Source organism: Pelophylax lessonae, assembly GCF_965119305.1.
Source record: "Pelophylax lessonae genome assembly, chromosome: 10".
In the NCBI taxonomy this organism is placed as follows: Eukaryota; Metazoa; Chordata; class Amphibia; order Anura; family Ranidae; genus Pelophylax; species Pelophylax lessonae.
Genome location: NC_138777.1, coordinates 42,984,706 through 43,001,812, shown reverse-complemented (window position 1 = coordinate 43,001,812; position 17,107 = coordinate 42,984,706). Strand labels below are relative to the sequence as shown.

General features: G+C 42.3%; 1 protein-coding gene across 2 annotated transcripts in view; it reads left to right on the top strand.

The window, feature by feature from the left end:
- PHF21A (PHD finger protein 21A) overlaps positions 1–12,046 on the top strand; it is a 156,716-nt gene extending 144,670 nt beyond the window's left edge. The window contains exons 14-16 of one of the 2 annotated variants that reach the window (XM_082270006.1): positions 7,168–7,243; positions 10,347–10,450; positions 10,644–12,046. In XM_082270006.1, coding sequence (XP_082126132.1) covers positions 7,168–7,243; positions 10,347–10,450; positions 10,644–10,895 — 432 coding nt within the window. In that variant the 3' untranslated portion in view covers positions 10,896–12,046. The remainder of the gene's footprint in view (positions 1–7,167; positions 7,244–10,346; positions 10,451–10,643) is intronic. The other variant, XM_082270005.1, reaches the window with a different exon arrangement.
- Positions 12,047–17,107: the final 5,061 nt, after the last annotated feature.

Sequence of the window (17,107 nt, the reverse complement as noted above, 5' to 3'; positions counted from 1 at the left end):
TAAATTAATATACATTAGACATATGCCGGTTTTCGGTAATTCGATATATCGCGGTATTGCATAGCCACGGTATTGTTATTGTGGCATTTTTAAAATACCGAGTTTCTCTGTCAAGTCTGCCTGACTTGTGAATTGATACATTTCAGTGAGCTGGATGACTCATTCACTCACTCAGCTAACCCCTTTCAGCATTAAGTCTCCTAACTATAAACAAAAATGATTACATTTGTATCTTTTCCTTCCCTCTGCCAGGGAGAAAGGAAGTTTAACCTCTTAAAGACTGGATCTTTTTCTGACACTTGTTGCTTGCAAGTTAAAATCAGTTTTTTTTTTTGCTAGAAAAGTACTTAGAACCCCCAAACATTTTATATATTTTTTTAGCAGAGACCCTACAGAATAAAATGGCGATTGTTGTAATATTTTATGTCACACTGTATTTGCGCAGCAGTCTTTCAAACGCAATGATTAGACTTTAATGAATAAAAAAAAAAAAAAAAAACGTAACAGTAAAGTTATCCCAATTTTTTTTTTTGTTACACAGAGAATCGTGAGAGAATCGTGATCTTTATTCCAAGCTAAAAAATCGTGATTCTCATTTTGGCCAGAATCGTGCAGGTCTAATATACACACACACACGCATAGCAGCCCACATTACATTATTATATAGCCATCAAGCAGTGTCTGGCCTACCTGGTGATGACTGGTCCTGGCGCTCTGATCCGATGGCCTGGTCTTTAAAGGGGCAAATCCTTGCGATCCAGAAGTGGTTAAACCTGCAGGAGGACCGGTGTTTTTATCTATTAATGACTTTACTATTGCTTTAGGCCTGGTTCACATGTATGCGGGTTGGCGGCCCACATTTGCACAGGCATAGCAGCCCATTGATTTGAACGGGCTGCTATGCCCTCATTTTCCGCAGAAAAAAGGTGCATGCAGCATTTTTTTAAAATTCAGTGGCCTTGAAATCCATCCTGCGACTAACCTGCAGTTCCTGCTCTGGCAAGCTTTCTGCATTTTTTGTATACGTGGGCACGGCATTTAAAAATAAACAGTTTGCGTGTGCAGCAACGGCAGGTAAGTCGCATGGTGCAAAAGGATGGATTTCATGGCCACTGCATATTTTTAAATACTGCATGCACCTTTTTTCAGCTGAAAACGCAGGCATAGCAGCTCAAGCCCATTCACATCAATGGGCTGCTATGCCTGTGCAAATGTGGGCCCCCAACCCGCATACATGTGAACCACCAACCCGCATACATGTGAACCAGGCCTAAAGCAATAGTAAAGTCATTAATAGATAAAAACACCGGTCCTCCTGCAGGTTTAACCAATTAATGACTTTACTATTGCTTTAGGCCTGGTTCACATGTATGCGGGTTGGGGGCCCACATTTGCACAGGCATAGCAGCCCATTGATGTGAATGGGCTTGAGCTGCTATGCCTGCGTTTTCAGCTGAAAAAAGGTGCATGCAGAATTTAAAAAAATGCAGTGGCCATGAAATCCATCCTTCTTTTGCACCATGCGACTTACCTGCCGTTGCTGCACACGCAAACTGTTTTTAAATGCCGTGCCCACGTATACAAAAAATGCAGAAAGCTTGCCAGAGCAGGAACTGCAGGTTAGTCGCATGGTGCAAAAGCAGGATGGATTTCAAGGCCACTGAATTTAAAAAAAATGCTGCATGCACCTTTTTTCTGCGGAAAATTAGGGCATAGCAGCCCGTTCAAATCAATGGGCTGCTATGCCTGTGCAAATGTGGGCCGCCAACCCGCATACATGTGAACCAGGCCTAAAGAAATAGTAAAGCAATTTATAAACAACACCTCCTTCAGGTTTAACCACTTCTTGACCACAAGGATTTGCCCTCTTAATGACCAGGCCATCGGATCGGAGCCGAGCGCCAGGACCAGTTATTACCAGTTAGGCCAGACACTGCTTGATGACCTATTTTAGGCCTGGTTCACAGAGTCTGTACTGACTGACTATATAATAATGTGCATAAGTGAACCAAAGCCCCTAAATTCAGCAATGAAATTGAAGTGAGGTGGAAATTTTATAATTTAAATTTAATAATCGAATACCGTGATAATACCGTATACCGTGGCAAAACCTTAATCAATTAATCGCAGCATGAAAATCTGATACCGTCACAAGCCTAATATACATACAATAAATTATGCATAAAACGTAAGAGAAAAAATAAAGATAAATCAAACCGTGAGTCCATAATATTGTGAAAATATAAGTAAATCAATCAGTGCGCCCATATTGTTGTGGACCATGTGTAAGAAACTGGAAAACTAGATAAGAAGCCAGAGTGTTATAATTCCAGAAATCGTCAGTGAGCTAGAACCCAACACCACCAATGAAGGTAAATGCGTTCGCCAGAACGTATGGACCCAAGTGCCTTTTATAGTAAGTGGGTCAAACAAGCCATGTGATCATCCAGACAGAATGGAATCCAGTTGTAAGGAATTTTCAATCAGGCTGTACCTGTGTACTCCTGGACAATGGTACCTTTAACTTCCATCAATACACTGATATGCAAAAAAAGGCCAGAATGCACACACCTAGTGTAAAACTGCTTCACACAATTTATTTAAAATGGTTAAAAACACTTACAAGCAACTGCAGGTAACCAGCTTTGAAAATGTGGAGTGATTACAGGCAGGAACAAATAACTCTGACTCATTTCATCATATGTGACTTATTCACAGAACTTAAGTCACATATGACAAAATGCATCAGAGTTCCAAAATCTGAAGGATGAATTTGACTCCTGTTGTCCAGCAGTCGGTCGTCTTTCAGGACTTGCATGCGGGTGCTGGGTCTGATGGTGTCTATCTTCGAGGAGGTTTCCGTTTGCACTGTTCCTCACAAGACCTGTGCAAAGAGAGATTCTTGCCATGTGGGGAAAGAATCCACAGTCTCTAGACAATCGGATCCTGTTGAGCTGGGGTATGAGAGGGTCTCTGATTCGGTGGCTTCGCTCTCCGGCGTTTCGACAGAAAAAAAACTTCCTTCCCCTGTACTGGACGGTGGTCACCGCGGATGCCAGCCTGTCCGAGTGCGGTGGCCTTTTTGGCACTGATTGTGTTCAGGGGGTCTGCACTTTTCATCAGTTGTGTTTCCGGTGGGGAACTCCCGAGGTGGTCCTGTTGGTCTCTTGTCTCAACTTGATGGTACAGAGGGTTCATAGCTAGGTCTCGGGATCCTCTGGCCGATGTCACAGACGCATTGGTGGCTCCTTTGGGGCCAGTATTGTCTTCTATACGTTTTTTTCCTCTTCTAGAACTCCTGCCAAGATTCTTGCGTAGGTTCGAGGCAGAAGGGATTATGGCCATTCTAGTGGCTTTAGACTGGGCTCGCCGGTTTTGGTACGCAGATCTGATACAGTTGGTCACCGATGCTCCTTGGAGACCTCCTCTTATAGGAGATCTGTTGGGCCAAGGGCCAATCTTCCATCTTGCTTGGCTGTCGGAAGCCTGGTGCTGAAGGATAGAGGGTTGTCTGAATCATTGATACCCACGCTGATGCAAGCTTGTAAATCTACTTCTTGGAAGATTTACTATCGCTTTTGAGGAGCGTACTTTGCGGTTGTGAATATCTTGGTGTTCACCCCTGCTAATTTTTCGGTGACTCGGACTTTGGTTTTCCTCCACAGCGGTGTTTAGCAGCGTCTGGCCTCGTATACCATCAAGGGCCAGGATCGACCTTGGCAGTTTCCTTTCAATGTCCTTTGGCTACACATTCTTTGGTTCGCACCTTGGTTCAGGGGGTTCGCCACTTGGCTCCCCCAGTGCAGTCTCCATTGCCCTCGTGGGATCTTAACTTGGTGCTGTTGGTTGTTCAGTAACCACCGTTGGGAAATATTTGTGAGATTCTTCTGTTTACATTGTCCTAGAAGGTAGCCTTCTTGGTGGTGTTTTTTTTCTTCTGTACATAGGGTGTCGGAGCTGGCAGCTTTGTCTTGTCGTTCACCTTACTTGGTGGTTCACGGAGATAAAGTGGTGCTTCGTCCCTGCCAGTCATTCCTTCCTAAAGGTTGTCTCTGGTTTCCATTTAAATGAAGACATTGTGTTGCCTTCCTTGTACCCTAAGCCTAAGCACCCTAAAGAGATTCACTGAAAGGAAATGTACACCACTCCAGGTGAGGACAATCCAACCCTCAAGCAGCTAGGTGCAAATCCAGTCAGTTGTCTGGATCCACTCAATGTAAACGAAAAGAGGTTTGACCGCACTCCAGTGGGTGAAGATAAAATGATCCTTTATTAAGATTGTCTTGTCTTGTTGGATTTACAATCGAGCCATAGACAGTTGACGCGTTTCACAATTCAAGATCGCTTAATCATAACCGATTGTGATTAAGCGATCTTGAAGCGATTGTCTTGTCGGGTTTACAATCTTAATAAAGGATCATTTTATCTTCACCCACTGGAGTGCGGTCAAACCTCTTTTCATTTACCCTAAAGAGATTGGGCTCCCTCTAGTCACCTGTCCTCCATCTATCCCATTAAATGCATGTGCTCTCATTGTAGAGACTCTTTAAATTGTAGAGTTAGGGACTGCAGATATCAGGGTGCCTTGCCGTGGCCTGCAGCTTGCACATGTATTTGCAAATGTGCAACCAAACCCCTGTTTTTAACGCATACTGTTAGACAGGTCAATTCGGTTGGTCGCTGGCTGGTTGGTAAGTTGTGACTGGAAATCTCTTCGTTTTTTTTTTTTTTTGACCCTAAAGAGATTGCCTTAAATTCTTTGTATGTGGTTCAGGCAATCAGGGTGTACCTGGCGGTGACGGAATTGTTCCAAAAATCGGATTCCCTGTGTGTCCTTATGGATGGACCCCGTAAGGGGCTGGTTGCGTCTGCTGTGACCATTTCCGGATGGATCAGGCGAATGGTGGTGCAGGCCTATTCCATTAAGGGTCAGGATCCTCCTTTCCCTGTTGAGGCGCTTTCTACAAGGGAACTTAGTGCCTCTTTGGCCTTCTGTCATCAGACGTCAGTTGAGCAGGATTGCAAGGCAGCCACCTGGTCGTTTGTGCACGCTTTCACTAAATTTTATTAGGTGAATGTGTTGGCATCTGTGGATGCTGCCTTTGGCCGCAAGGTTTTACAGGCTGCTGTTGGTGAGGATTAGTCCTCTTTAAGGGTGTATTTTTTTTGTCAAGTGAGCGCCAATCGTTTCCTGATTGAGCTCCTGTTTTATCTGGTTGGCTATGTTTGGCCTTTAGAAAGTGTGTATATTGCTGGGTTCTTCCCACCCCTCATGTTGACACTGCTTTGGGACGTCCCAAGGGTCAAGAAGTTATGGAGCTGTGTCCGTCAATGAAAGAGAAAACTGGATTTTTGTCTTAACGTACAATCCTTTTCTCTGATGTTCATTGACGGACACCGCACCCACCCCTCTGAGTTGGGTTTTATGTTCTTCTGACACTGCTTGTTACAAAACTGAAGACCTATAGCAGGAAGTGGGAGTATATCTCCTGGGACTGCCTTATAGGCGTAGTTAAACTTTTTTCCGCCTAGTGTCCTACCCTGTAGGGGGCAGCATAAACCGAAGGGTCAAGAAGATATGGCACTGTGTCCGTCAATGAACATCAGAGAAAAGGATTTTACGGCAAGACAAAAATCCAGTTTTTGAAGCTTTTTTTGTGCTTTTTGTGGTATATTGATATGTCCTTTCCCTGGCAAAACGCATAAAAAAAGCATGTGGAAACAAAAACAGTGTAGACGTATTATAGCATGCACTACCTGGTACAATAATGCACACACATGGGTGTCACTAGAAATTGAGGTCCTGCTTTGCACTTGTGCACCTTTTGGTGCTGTAAATGCGTGCATGGCAAGATATGCTCCATTCTAGATAATAGGACAGATTTCATCTCTGCATCCATGCTTTTCCAGTGACATTGAATGTAAATGCACAGTTGACATTACACATTTGGTTTGCCATTTTAACCTGTATTTAACTGCATCACAATATCACAAATGTGAATAGACCTTTACCAAAAATAGCCCTTCTCCAAAGGGGTGTTGTGCAATACGATGGATTGTTGTAAAGGAAGACCTTTTTCTTTCCATCATGTAATTCTGCTTTTTATATGTGTAATGTGTAAGATTTCCCAGTGGAAGTGGAACTGAAGGGGGGGGGGGTGCGGCAACTATTCATCCATCATGGATATTATATCAAATAAATTGGCTAGAAGGTAGATGGATTTTATTTAAAAAAGATTGTTTAATGGGGTCAAATCATTGATGGTTTTCAACTGCAGTGGCAAGAAAATTTGGAGAAACAGGATTAAAAATGTCCAAATTTCTAATAGTGAATATTTTTGTTTGGGAAATTACCCTAATTTCAAAATTTGAATGTTAAAGTAGAACTAAAGGCAAAAGGTTTTGTTTTTTTGTTTTTTGGGGTTATGGTAAGTGAGGGATATAACTCCTGTCAATTTTCTCCCAAAGTTTGCCCTCCAGTGTTGACAGCTCCATCCTCTCCCTCCATGTTCATCCTCTTACTTCTCCTCTACATCAGTCCCATATCTTCTCTCTTTGGCTGTTGGGTGGCCACTGACGATTGAACTCTTTCACAGGGAGATGCATTGTCCTGGCACCTGGCTCCATTTTTGTAGATGCCAGGAATGTACACTGCACTTGTACACACACAGCACATAAGTAATCTAGAGGCAAGAATGTGTTTTGTGATGAGGGAATCTGGAATGCAGGCACACGTAGGGAGAGAAAGAAAACACTACATGTATGGTGCACCTCGTGGCAATTAAAAAAAAAAAAAAATAATAACTCCAGTACTGCATGGAAACAGTGTTGACCATTTATCTCAAGTAGTGGCAGTTGCTACCAGTAAATATATTGGAAGAAAAGTGCTCATTTTGGAGCAGGCCACCTATGACTTGGGTGAAATATGTTTGGCCAAATGTTTTTTTTTGCGCATGTGTTAGTAACTGCAGGAAGTCAGTAATTAAAGCTGTAAGGACTTTAATTTGATGATAATGGTAAAATTGGCTTCCACATATGTCTAATATTAATTTTTAAGTCTTTTTATGTTTTTTTTTTTCCTGTATAAAAGTTTGCTTCCTATGCAGATCAAATATATTTAAAATTATATTTTCAGTATAATTTTTAAAGCCATGTTCTTTCTTCCAGATGCTCAAGAAAGAAGAAGCAATTCCATGGCCCGGAACATTAGCAATTGTTCACTCGTATATTGCATATAAAGCAGGTTGGTCTGAGGTTTTCTCTGTCATACGTCATAGTCTGTGCAGGAGGGCCTCAAAGAGGTCATAAACAGCAGACCTCTAACCTTACTGAAGCATGGCCTTGTAGGACTTGTCATAGATGGACAGATGTCTCCTAAAAAAGGCAACCTAAACCGATCTGAAGTGGTAAACCAATGGTAACACCTTCTGATCTTTTGAGGTTGGAAAATTAAAGAGCATTTCAAAATGCTTATTATCAAGTTCTAGTGCTACCCTTAAATGTCCTGATCCTCACCTGAATGTTGCTAAACTGGCCATAAAATCACAGCAAGATAAAGCCCATCGTAGCTGTTCTTATTCCATTTATGCCACATAAAAAAAAATAGGTTCAGCATGACATTCTGCTAGTCTACCAGCATAAGAAGAGTTCCAGTAACCCATGAATTATGTAAAAAAAAAAATGTTCCTCACCTCCTAAAATCTTCTCTTAAATAAATGGGACCCCTGTGACACTTTAAGGGCCTGTGTTGACTGGCTTTTGCTTGCATCAGAATACATTTCTTAACTGTACATTACAGCACACAGAATCAGAATCTTAGACCATGGGATGCTTCTCACTCTTCAAGGTCATCTGGGTCACACATATTTTTCATGTTTTGGTTCAGAATGTAGAATCCAGGGGCTACAAATGAGTTACGGTTTCTGTGTCCACCATGCCTCATGCTTCCATATTTTACTCAAAATTACAAGTTCTAGACCCGAGCACCTAAAGTGTCTTGAGCCCAGATAACCGCAAAAGCCAACAGGCATGTTTTGTAGTTCAAGAAAATGAATTTACAGATAGTTAGAAATCCTGTTTTTCTCCAAATACAAGCCTGTGTAATTGCAAAAGCAACACAAATGCAGGCCAAATGCATCGGTCAGTGAATTCTGAATGATCTCAAATGGTCTCACTGCATTTTTACCCATCAACACAATCCCTTAAAATGCTCTGTGGACTGAAAAACATTTGCCTACGTTTATTTTGGTGGAGTACCTTTGTTCTGTATTTGTGTGGTGCAACAAAATGGGGTGGATTTACTAAAGGCAAATGACTGTGCACTTTGGAAGTGCAGTTGCACTCTGTAAATGCAGTTGAAGACAAAGGGTGACCCCTACCTGTGCCACATCCCAAAACTAAATCTACAGAAAAAATGCAAGAACTAGTCTCTCAACTGGTGGACAGTTTTTTAAATGTATCAAAAATGTATTTGTACATATCTTTTAAAGGCGCATACATACTGTTCAAGAAACAAAAAATGGAGAAGGAGACCCAATATACAGACACCTTCAGTGGTTTATGCAACCTGTATCGCTCTGTTACCTATAAGGTAGCATATAGGGGTTACACTCAAGATTGCAATGTCACATGTATTGTTTTTTGGACGCTAAGTGATATGTACTAATAAATGACTTGGTCTCATGTAATGTTCCAGTAATGTCCACCAGTTGCAAGTCTAGGTATTGCATTTTTTTCTGTAAATGCAGTTGCTCCGAAACGTAGTAAATGAGGGGAAGCTCTGCTGACTTTTATCATCCAATTATGTGCAAGCATAAATGCTGTTTTCTCTATCGTTCATTGACAGATGCAGCTCCATATTCTTCTTAACCATTGGGTTATGCTGCCCCCTACAGTAGTAGGACACTAGGCAGGAGAAAACTTTACCACGCCTATGGCGCAATCCCTGAAGGCATGTAAAGTTTTTTGCTGCCTAGTGTCCTACTCCTGTAGGGGGCAGAATAACTCAATGGTTATGAAGAATATGGAGCTGCATCTGTCAATGAATTTCAAAGAAAAGGATTTTACGGTAAGTCAAAAATACAGTTTTTTTTTTTCCTTGCATGTGATTGGGTATTCTTTGTGAAGTGCAGCTTCACCTCATTTACTAAACTCTGCAGCAATTGCACTTCCAAAGTGCACAGTCTATGTGCCTTTAGAAAATCCACCCCCACTGTGTTGCACCAAACAAATACAGTACAAAGTTACTCCACCAAAATAATTGTAGGTAAATTATTTTGTCTGTTTGCCTTTAGTAAATCAGCCCTAATATCTGTTTTCTCCAAAAACAGACACTTCAGATGTAGCTGCCAGTTGTATTAATAAAACATAAAACGTTCCAAATTGTATAGATGTGCTCATATACTGGAAAGATTATCAACTGGGGGGACACCCTCCTTTCTTATTGCTGGCTATAATTGGAACAGGGACAGGATTGTGACAGGGTTGTCCTGAAATCCCTTGAGTTGCCAACACATATAGATTACACAGGCTCTGTGTCTGGGTAAGGCACTGGCAGAATCATGGGAACCTGTATATCAGAGATGTTGCTAAAGAGGACACCTGTATATCAGAGATGTTGCTAAAGAGGACCTGTGAAACATAAGTATTGGAGCTGCCATTGTGAACATGGTTTATTATATGTATAGTTTCCGGCACCCTCATTCTGGCTGTAGTACATAGTCAAGCATTGACCTGAAAACTAGCATACTGGACAGAAGTTTACACCTCACTGGGGTTGATTTATTAAAACTGGAGAGTGCAAAAATCTGGTGCAGCTTTGCTTGATAGCAAATCAGCTTCTAAGTTCAGCTTAAGCTTTGCCAAAAAACCCTGGAAGCTGATTGGTTTCTATGCACAGCTGAAACAGGTTTTGCACTCCCCAGTTTTAGTAAGGTAACCCCCCCCCACTGGCTGCATACTTGTCCTAGGTGAGTGAATCACTAAGTATTTACTGTAAGCCGGGATCAGGCTGACCAGCACTGAACCTGTACTTTTACAGAGCCAGCAGTGGTAGCTCCCATGATAAATAGGCTGTCCTGCACCTCCACTCTTGCTTCTTGGCCTTAGAAGCTCACACACTGACCAGCTGTCAACAAAAGGTCTACTCTAAATCATTTTGTATGTGTTCACTTATCTGGATGTGAAATGTTGTTCACATCCATCCTCTTTACACACATTATGGTTTTCTGGTTTCTTTATAGAAAATCACTGTATATATGTATGTGAATGTGTGTCTCTCAGAGCTCTGCAAACTGTACAGGTTGTCCTGTTATACAAAATGTAATATATTTTATTTTTCTAAAAAGCAAAAGAAGAAGAGAAGCAAAAATTACTCAAGTGGAGCTCAGAGCTGAAACAGGAGCGAGAGCAACTAGAGCAGAAAGTGAAACAACTCAGCAGCTCCATAACGGTAAGCAGCCAGGAAATTGTATTAACCCAATAATAAAGATCAATGCTAACAGCTTTCGCTGGCATCCTTGCTTCTGAGGATACGTAACTAGGAATCCCTCATGAAATAATTACTGGTTTTCCAGGAAAATGATTGGCTCTGCCTTTGTTGTAACTTGTCCAGCAGTTGCTAAGTCTTCCTTTCTGTTTTCCAGAAATGCATAGAAATGAAGAACAGCGTCTTGTCCCGACAGAAAGACATGCACAGCTCTTTGGACAAAGTGAAACGTCTTATCCGGCTCATTCAGGATATTGACCTCACCAAACCTGTCAACTCAGAGGTGACCTCTAACCACAGCCAGGACTGCAGTGCTACTGCCAACAGCCCCCCTCCCGACCCCAAGCCAGCCACCGCCTCCTTCCCTTCACCAGTCCAGAACTGCGCCCAGACAGAAGAGACTAAGTGACCTGTTCTCCTGTAACCGAGGGTACTATGAAAAGACAAAGCGCGTCTGACCGTTTCCTGGGCCGTACAGGATCAGAACCATCCCAGGACAGGGGCGTAAGCACTGGAGTTTTGCCAATCAACCTTTTATTCTGTGTGTTCCACGTGTGAGCTGGCGTTTTCATGCCAGCACCATGCCAAGTGACAAATAGAATCAAATCTTTACTCTCTTTACACCAGTGTGTGCCTGCAGCAGCCTCCACAGCAAGCATAGATATCAGTCTTCTTTTTTTTTTTTTTTTTTTTTTGCGATTTCCTTGAGGTGTATATGTGGACACTAAGGTTCGGAGAGCTCCTCCTTCTGCAATTTTAATTGTGGAGCCAGGGAGAGGGGGCGAACACCGTTGTCTGCAAACAGAAGATTCCCCTTATCTCCAACTCTTCAGTGTGATGTACCAAAAAGAAAAAAAATCTTTCCCTTTTGATGACCAGGCCGCAGAGCTTGGAGGGGGCTTGGAGGAGGAATGTGTGTTTTGATCAGTATTTAAGGTCCTTATGATGTTTTTCCTTTATATGTGCGTCTAAGCAGGGTTGGGGCACTTCAAGACTAGCAGTACCACCTGCCTGTCGATCGCTGGGCCACAGAGTAGATGTTAGCTGCCGACGTGCCCATCCTTGTCCCACAGTGTAGAAATGGGTAGACAGATGTATGTTATTTTTTTAATACGTGCCAGCATCTCAATGAGAAATGACTTTTGGTAACTTACTGACATATTATTTATTTGCAATTTAAACAAAAAAAAAAAAATCAAAACAATGTGAAAGTATTAGTAAAGCAGACTAGACTGTCCAGGATGTTTGGCGAGGGAAGGGAGGAGATTGATAAAAGGCGTATTTCTTTGATGTCTTCTGGCTGCAGAGTCCATGTGTTACACTGACACTAATGAATCTTTTACAGCAGTAACTGTGAGCCAGCCTGTCCTGTAGCTGCAGCGGAACCCACTCAAGTCTATAGGGACAGATGAACAGGACTGCTGGTCATTTGGGGGTGGGGAGGACAAGGGAGGGAAGGGGGAATTTACTAAAACTGGAGCACACAGAATCTTGTGTAGCTGTGCATAGTAACCAATCAGCTTCTAGGTTTTATTCTCAAAGATTAATTGAACAAGCTGAAGTTAAGGCTCCATTCACACTTGAGTTTGGAGTGCAGCTTTGGATGGGTGCGACTTGGATGTGACTTGTCCCTCTGCAAAGTCGGACCCACTGTTGCATGTTAAACATTCAGGTATGACTTTCATGCAATTTTTGATGGTTTTGAATTTTTGTTAACATTGAAGTCTATGGCCCTCAAGTTGCATGAAAGTCATACCAAAGTAGCATATTTACTACTTTAAGTCACACATGTATAAGTGCTTATCATTGGAAAACATAGGGTATGACTTGTTGTGCAACTTTGATGTCCAAAGTCACATGACAAGTCACACTAGTGTGAATGGGATGTAAAAGTTGATTGGTTACTATGCACAGCTGCACCAGATTCTGAGTGCACCACTTTTAGGAAATCTCCTCCAGGGAGTCCATATTAAGTCTGTGAATATTTGTGCTTTTTTTTTTTTTTTTAAATATATAAAGTTGAATAAGGAGGCCCAGGTACAAATGATTACATACAAGTCTTCCTAGTGTTACTAGATGGGTAAGATAATACAGACAGTTGTGTGCACTTTCAGTGGATTTGGATATACTAGGTTTACATTTGCTTTGTCTATGCTTAGTAGTCTTTAGGAAAGCCTTTACAGATCAGTAGTAGGCTGGCTTGATCCCCCAGGTAATATCGGCGACATATTTTTGCATTGCTTTCAGGTTGAATTTCCTGTGTAAATGACTGCTGTCTTGACAGCTGAACGCATACTATATATATATATATATATATATATATATATATATATATATATATATATATATATATATATATATATAATAAACATTAAAAGGAGTTTCAGGCACCCTTCCTTTGTAATAATCTCCTGATTAGGTACCAGTCCTGTGCACCAAGCAAACCCCCCGTGATGCCAAAATAGAGTTGGGCCCAGCTGTAGGTTGTGGAGCCAGTGAAGGAGGGAAACCCATGTAGTCTGAGGTAACGGCCATACCAAATGTTTATTATGAACAAACGTGAATTTGTTTGCATCATCTAGTTTCTTTTGATAAGTTGTGAAAATGTTGATGTTTGTGATTTGGTGTGGCTGTTTGTGCAGTCTATGTAGGTTCTGCATTTTGTGCTGAATTTCTTCGTTCCTTGCAGCTCCTTCAAAATAGTTTTTCATGGTAGGAGTCTTTTTCCCTGATACATTTTACCCCCCCCCTGGTGGAGTAATAGGAGTGTTTCCACGTTACATAAGGCTCCATCTTGGAATTTGCAGGTCCCGTAGTGCCATGCGTTTTAGCATGTCCTGCAAGCAATGAAAAAGGATCCGAGGATGCCCTTTGCTGTGCTCTGTGGTATATTTTCACCACACAGTCCAGTATGAACTGTGCCATTCACACATAATAGATGTGCTTTTCATTAAGGGCTGTATGTGGACTGGTCACTCATATGAATGGGTTGTGCTCAATGTGGGAAGAGTTAAAGTAAATCTTTAAGAATTATAGGTTTTGCTATTGCCTGGCTTTTATGCTGATACTCTGACAATACTTCCAAGTCCCTGGGCTGGAACAACTGTTCAGGATGGCCACAGCCATGTCAGCAGTACTTATCTGCATACTTATGCCAGAATAATGACTCCAGGTATTAAAACAAGAGGATTGGCATGACAGCCAAGTAACCAGAATTTTAGAATAAGAAGTCTGCGATTGCAGCCTCAATATAAACTATTTAATTTAAAGAAGAAATTCAAGCAGCAGTTACCTTTACACTGGCCGGCCTCCTACCACAACCCCAGTGAAACACAATAGACACTAAGGCTTGATGTAATAAAATACTGCTGATGCATCCTTTAAAGCCCAACTCCGGGAAAACTGAAAGGCCTCCCTGGCAGTGTGGCTGGATCCACATTGCAAGGGTTATCTGCTCATTTCTGTACAGAGGATGAAAAATTGATTTTACGTACCCAATCCTCCAGCAGTCAATGGTCCCCTATGCTCCTGCAGTGGACTGTCCCTCATCTTTCTCATGTCCAGTGCCAGGCTATAGTCTGCATCGATCTTGATGATGTCAGACTGCTGGAATGTAGGGAAGAAGAGCCTGGAGGGACCAGTCTTGTAGCGTGAAGGATCAGGTAAGTAAAACTGCTGCACCCGCTCCCTGTAGACTCAAACAAGCAGTTTTGCCACCACACTGCAAGGGAGGACCTTTATTTTCCCTGGAGTTCAGCCTTAATAGTGATGGGGGGTAGTTAGGACTTGTGTGTGGTCACTCCTCTTCCTCTACATGTCATAGCTGTCAATAGGAGATTGGCTGATTTGAATATTAGTAGTCCTTCCAGCATCAGAAACAGACTGCTGATAATTAGGTAGAAATGGAGATTCCCCCTTCCCTCTTCCTAAAGCGAAGTGCGCATGACAAAAATCAAATCTGCAGTAGGCAAACAAAACCCCAATTCATCCTGAAATGCATTTCTGCTTTTACCAAGGCAATGTACCACAGAGCACTAGAACATAAGCAGACATCAAGGCAGCCCATTCATTTCTCTGGTCAGCACCAATTGCAGCTCTGCCCATAGGGGACAACTATACCTATTTCTGTTACCAGCAAGGACTAACATTTTCTGAACATTATACAAAGAGAGAAGCTCCACCATATAATATTATATCTAAAGGGGAAATAGAAATGTATTCGCCATTCCAGCAGTTGGAGATTCAGTAGATTCCTGTAGCTCCAGAATCCAGAAGATGGAAGCCAAATGATCCTAGATAGATGTGGACTGAATGTTTGTACATCACCTGCTTCCCTCACCCTGATCAGCTTTTATCTGCTTTACCTGCCAAAGGATTGATAGTTGCGTTCAGACCATCCTGTGTTGTACACCTCTGCCACACTGCATGATCGCTATTTCCTGCTTAGGCTTTTTTGTTGTCGCCTCTTTGTTTCTTGCTCGCTGAACCACCAAGCGTGGTGACGCTGATTTATTTTCCAATTGGCAATCTGGCCAGATGACAGACCGCTGCCGAGCTGAACCAGGAATAGAAAATCTGCTTCCTGTATCAGCTGCCTTCTCATTGGACAATAAATTGGCTTCACTGCTGAGATCCTCACAGTGCCCTCCTCCTCCTTTTTGTGCCCAGCCCCTAAGCATTAAGCTCCCAGTGCCTGAAAACATGTCAGATTGTGCAATGCTGATTGCATTCTCTCCTACATTGATTTCTGCCGTAAGACAATATAAAGATAGATTTCAGGCAGATAAACTAGCAGTATTGTGAAATTCAGATACTTAACCCATAACTGAATTTTTTTGGAGTTTCTGTTTAAACTGTAGGCGAGTTTATACTTCATCAGCACAGTATGCATAGTGAATGGCAGGTTTCTTCTAGAGCAGGTAGATGGTTTCAGGGTTGGGAATAGGGGGGTAGACTTCAGTTTAGGGTTTCCCTTGCACAGTGATTAGTAAGGATGCACCAAATCTGTAGTTTCCCCCCAGGCTTAGAATTTTCTGGTCTTAGGTTGCTTCCTAATTGAGAGGATCATTCAATAATTGACTGCATATATCTTAAAGTAAAGGCTACTCATCCCTGGTACACATTCAAAAAAAATCCTGCCTCCAACCTATACCCTTCTTTCCTTCCTTCCCTTAGGAAGGTTGAACATGCAAGATAAGGAGGTGTGTGCATGTCTAACACACCTTTTGTTTGAGGGGCAGGCAATGATTTGGTGCAGCCTTCCTTGCAGTTCTAGCCAAAGGAAATGGATGTCTGTGGGTTGATGCAGCCTGCAGCACGTCTTACCATTGCTTTCTCTCACTCCTCCACCTTCCTGGGAAAAATCTTTTACATAACAATTGGTTCCACTGGAGAGCTCCCTTCAGGAATGGATGCAGTGAGCACGGTCTGAAGTGCCTTATTGCATTACCCTATCATTACAACAGCTGGCATTTCAATGTATTGTAACTGTCCCTTTCATTTAACTTATAGGTCCTCCATATCCATAAACAGTTACTGGATTACTGGCTAGTTGCTCTCTGGACGTTGCAGAGGTATATGTAAACACTGTATTGTAGTGTTTTGAAGTATAGGCTGTCAATCGTGGCTGCCTGACAAAATGGCCATCTGTATGCTAATTTATTACTGAGCAAGTAACTCAGTACAGAATTGGAGCATGTTGCCAACCTGTCAGGATTACTGCCCCAGAGTTATACCCATCTTCTACAGATCTAGGCAGGCGGTCAAACATTTTTATCCTATTCACTCCACTGGCACCAGTGATGGAACTGGATGTGTAGGAATTTGAGCAATGGTCCAGCAACTACTAATGTACATTTAAAGTGAAGCTGTTTTTTAATTGCTAATTAATTAGGCTGTCATCTCTTCAGGTATGGGATATTGTAAGTCCTGTACCTCCCTCTTGAAGCTTAAAGCCCAAATGAAGTCATTGGTATTACATTTGAGAGATGTGTACTAACATCTGCTTTCCTGGTAGTTGCCCGGACTAAATGTGGCACTGCGTCGCCTGGACTGTCTAAATGTGGCACTGCATTGCCCGGACTGTCTAAATGTGGCACTGCATTGCCTGGACTGTCTAAATGTGGCACTGCATTGCCTGGACTGTCTAAATGTGGCACTGCATTGCCCGGACTGTCTAAATGTGGCACTGCATTGCCTGGACTGTCTAAATGTGGCACTGCATTGCCTGGACTGTCTAAATGTGCCACTGCATTTAAATGGGCACCAGAGTTTGACCACACTCTCAAGTGTATGAAGTAATCTTATTGATCTAAGTGTGCAGTACATGTAATGGTGAGGACGCCTGTGATGATGGGGGTGACAGTTACTCAGCTCTGCCAGCACAAAGCACTGAGGCTGGATGAGGAGAAGTACATTTATGGTAATAGAAAAAGGTATATCCAAGGGGAAAGGCATTTATAATCCTGTAGCTCAGTATGTTATGAATTCTAAGAGAAACATTTGTGAGACTTCAGTTGGGCTTTATTGGACCTTATTCCTCGTGCCACAGCCATGTCACCAAATCCTGGTGAACGTTATTAGTTGGGCTCAAAAGATGGCACCCTTAATGATGTACAGTGA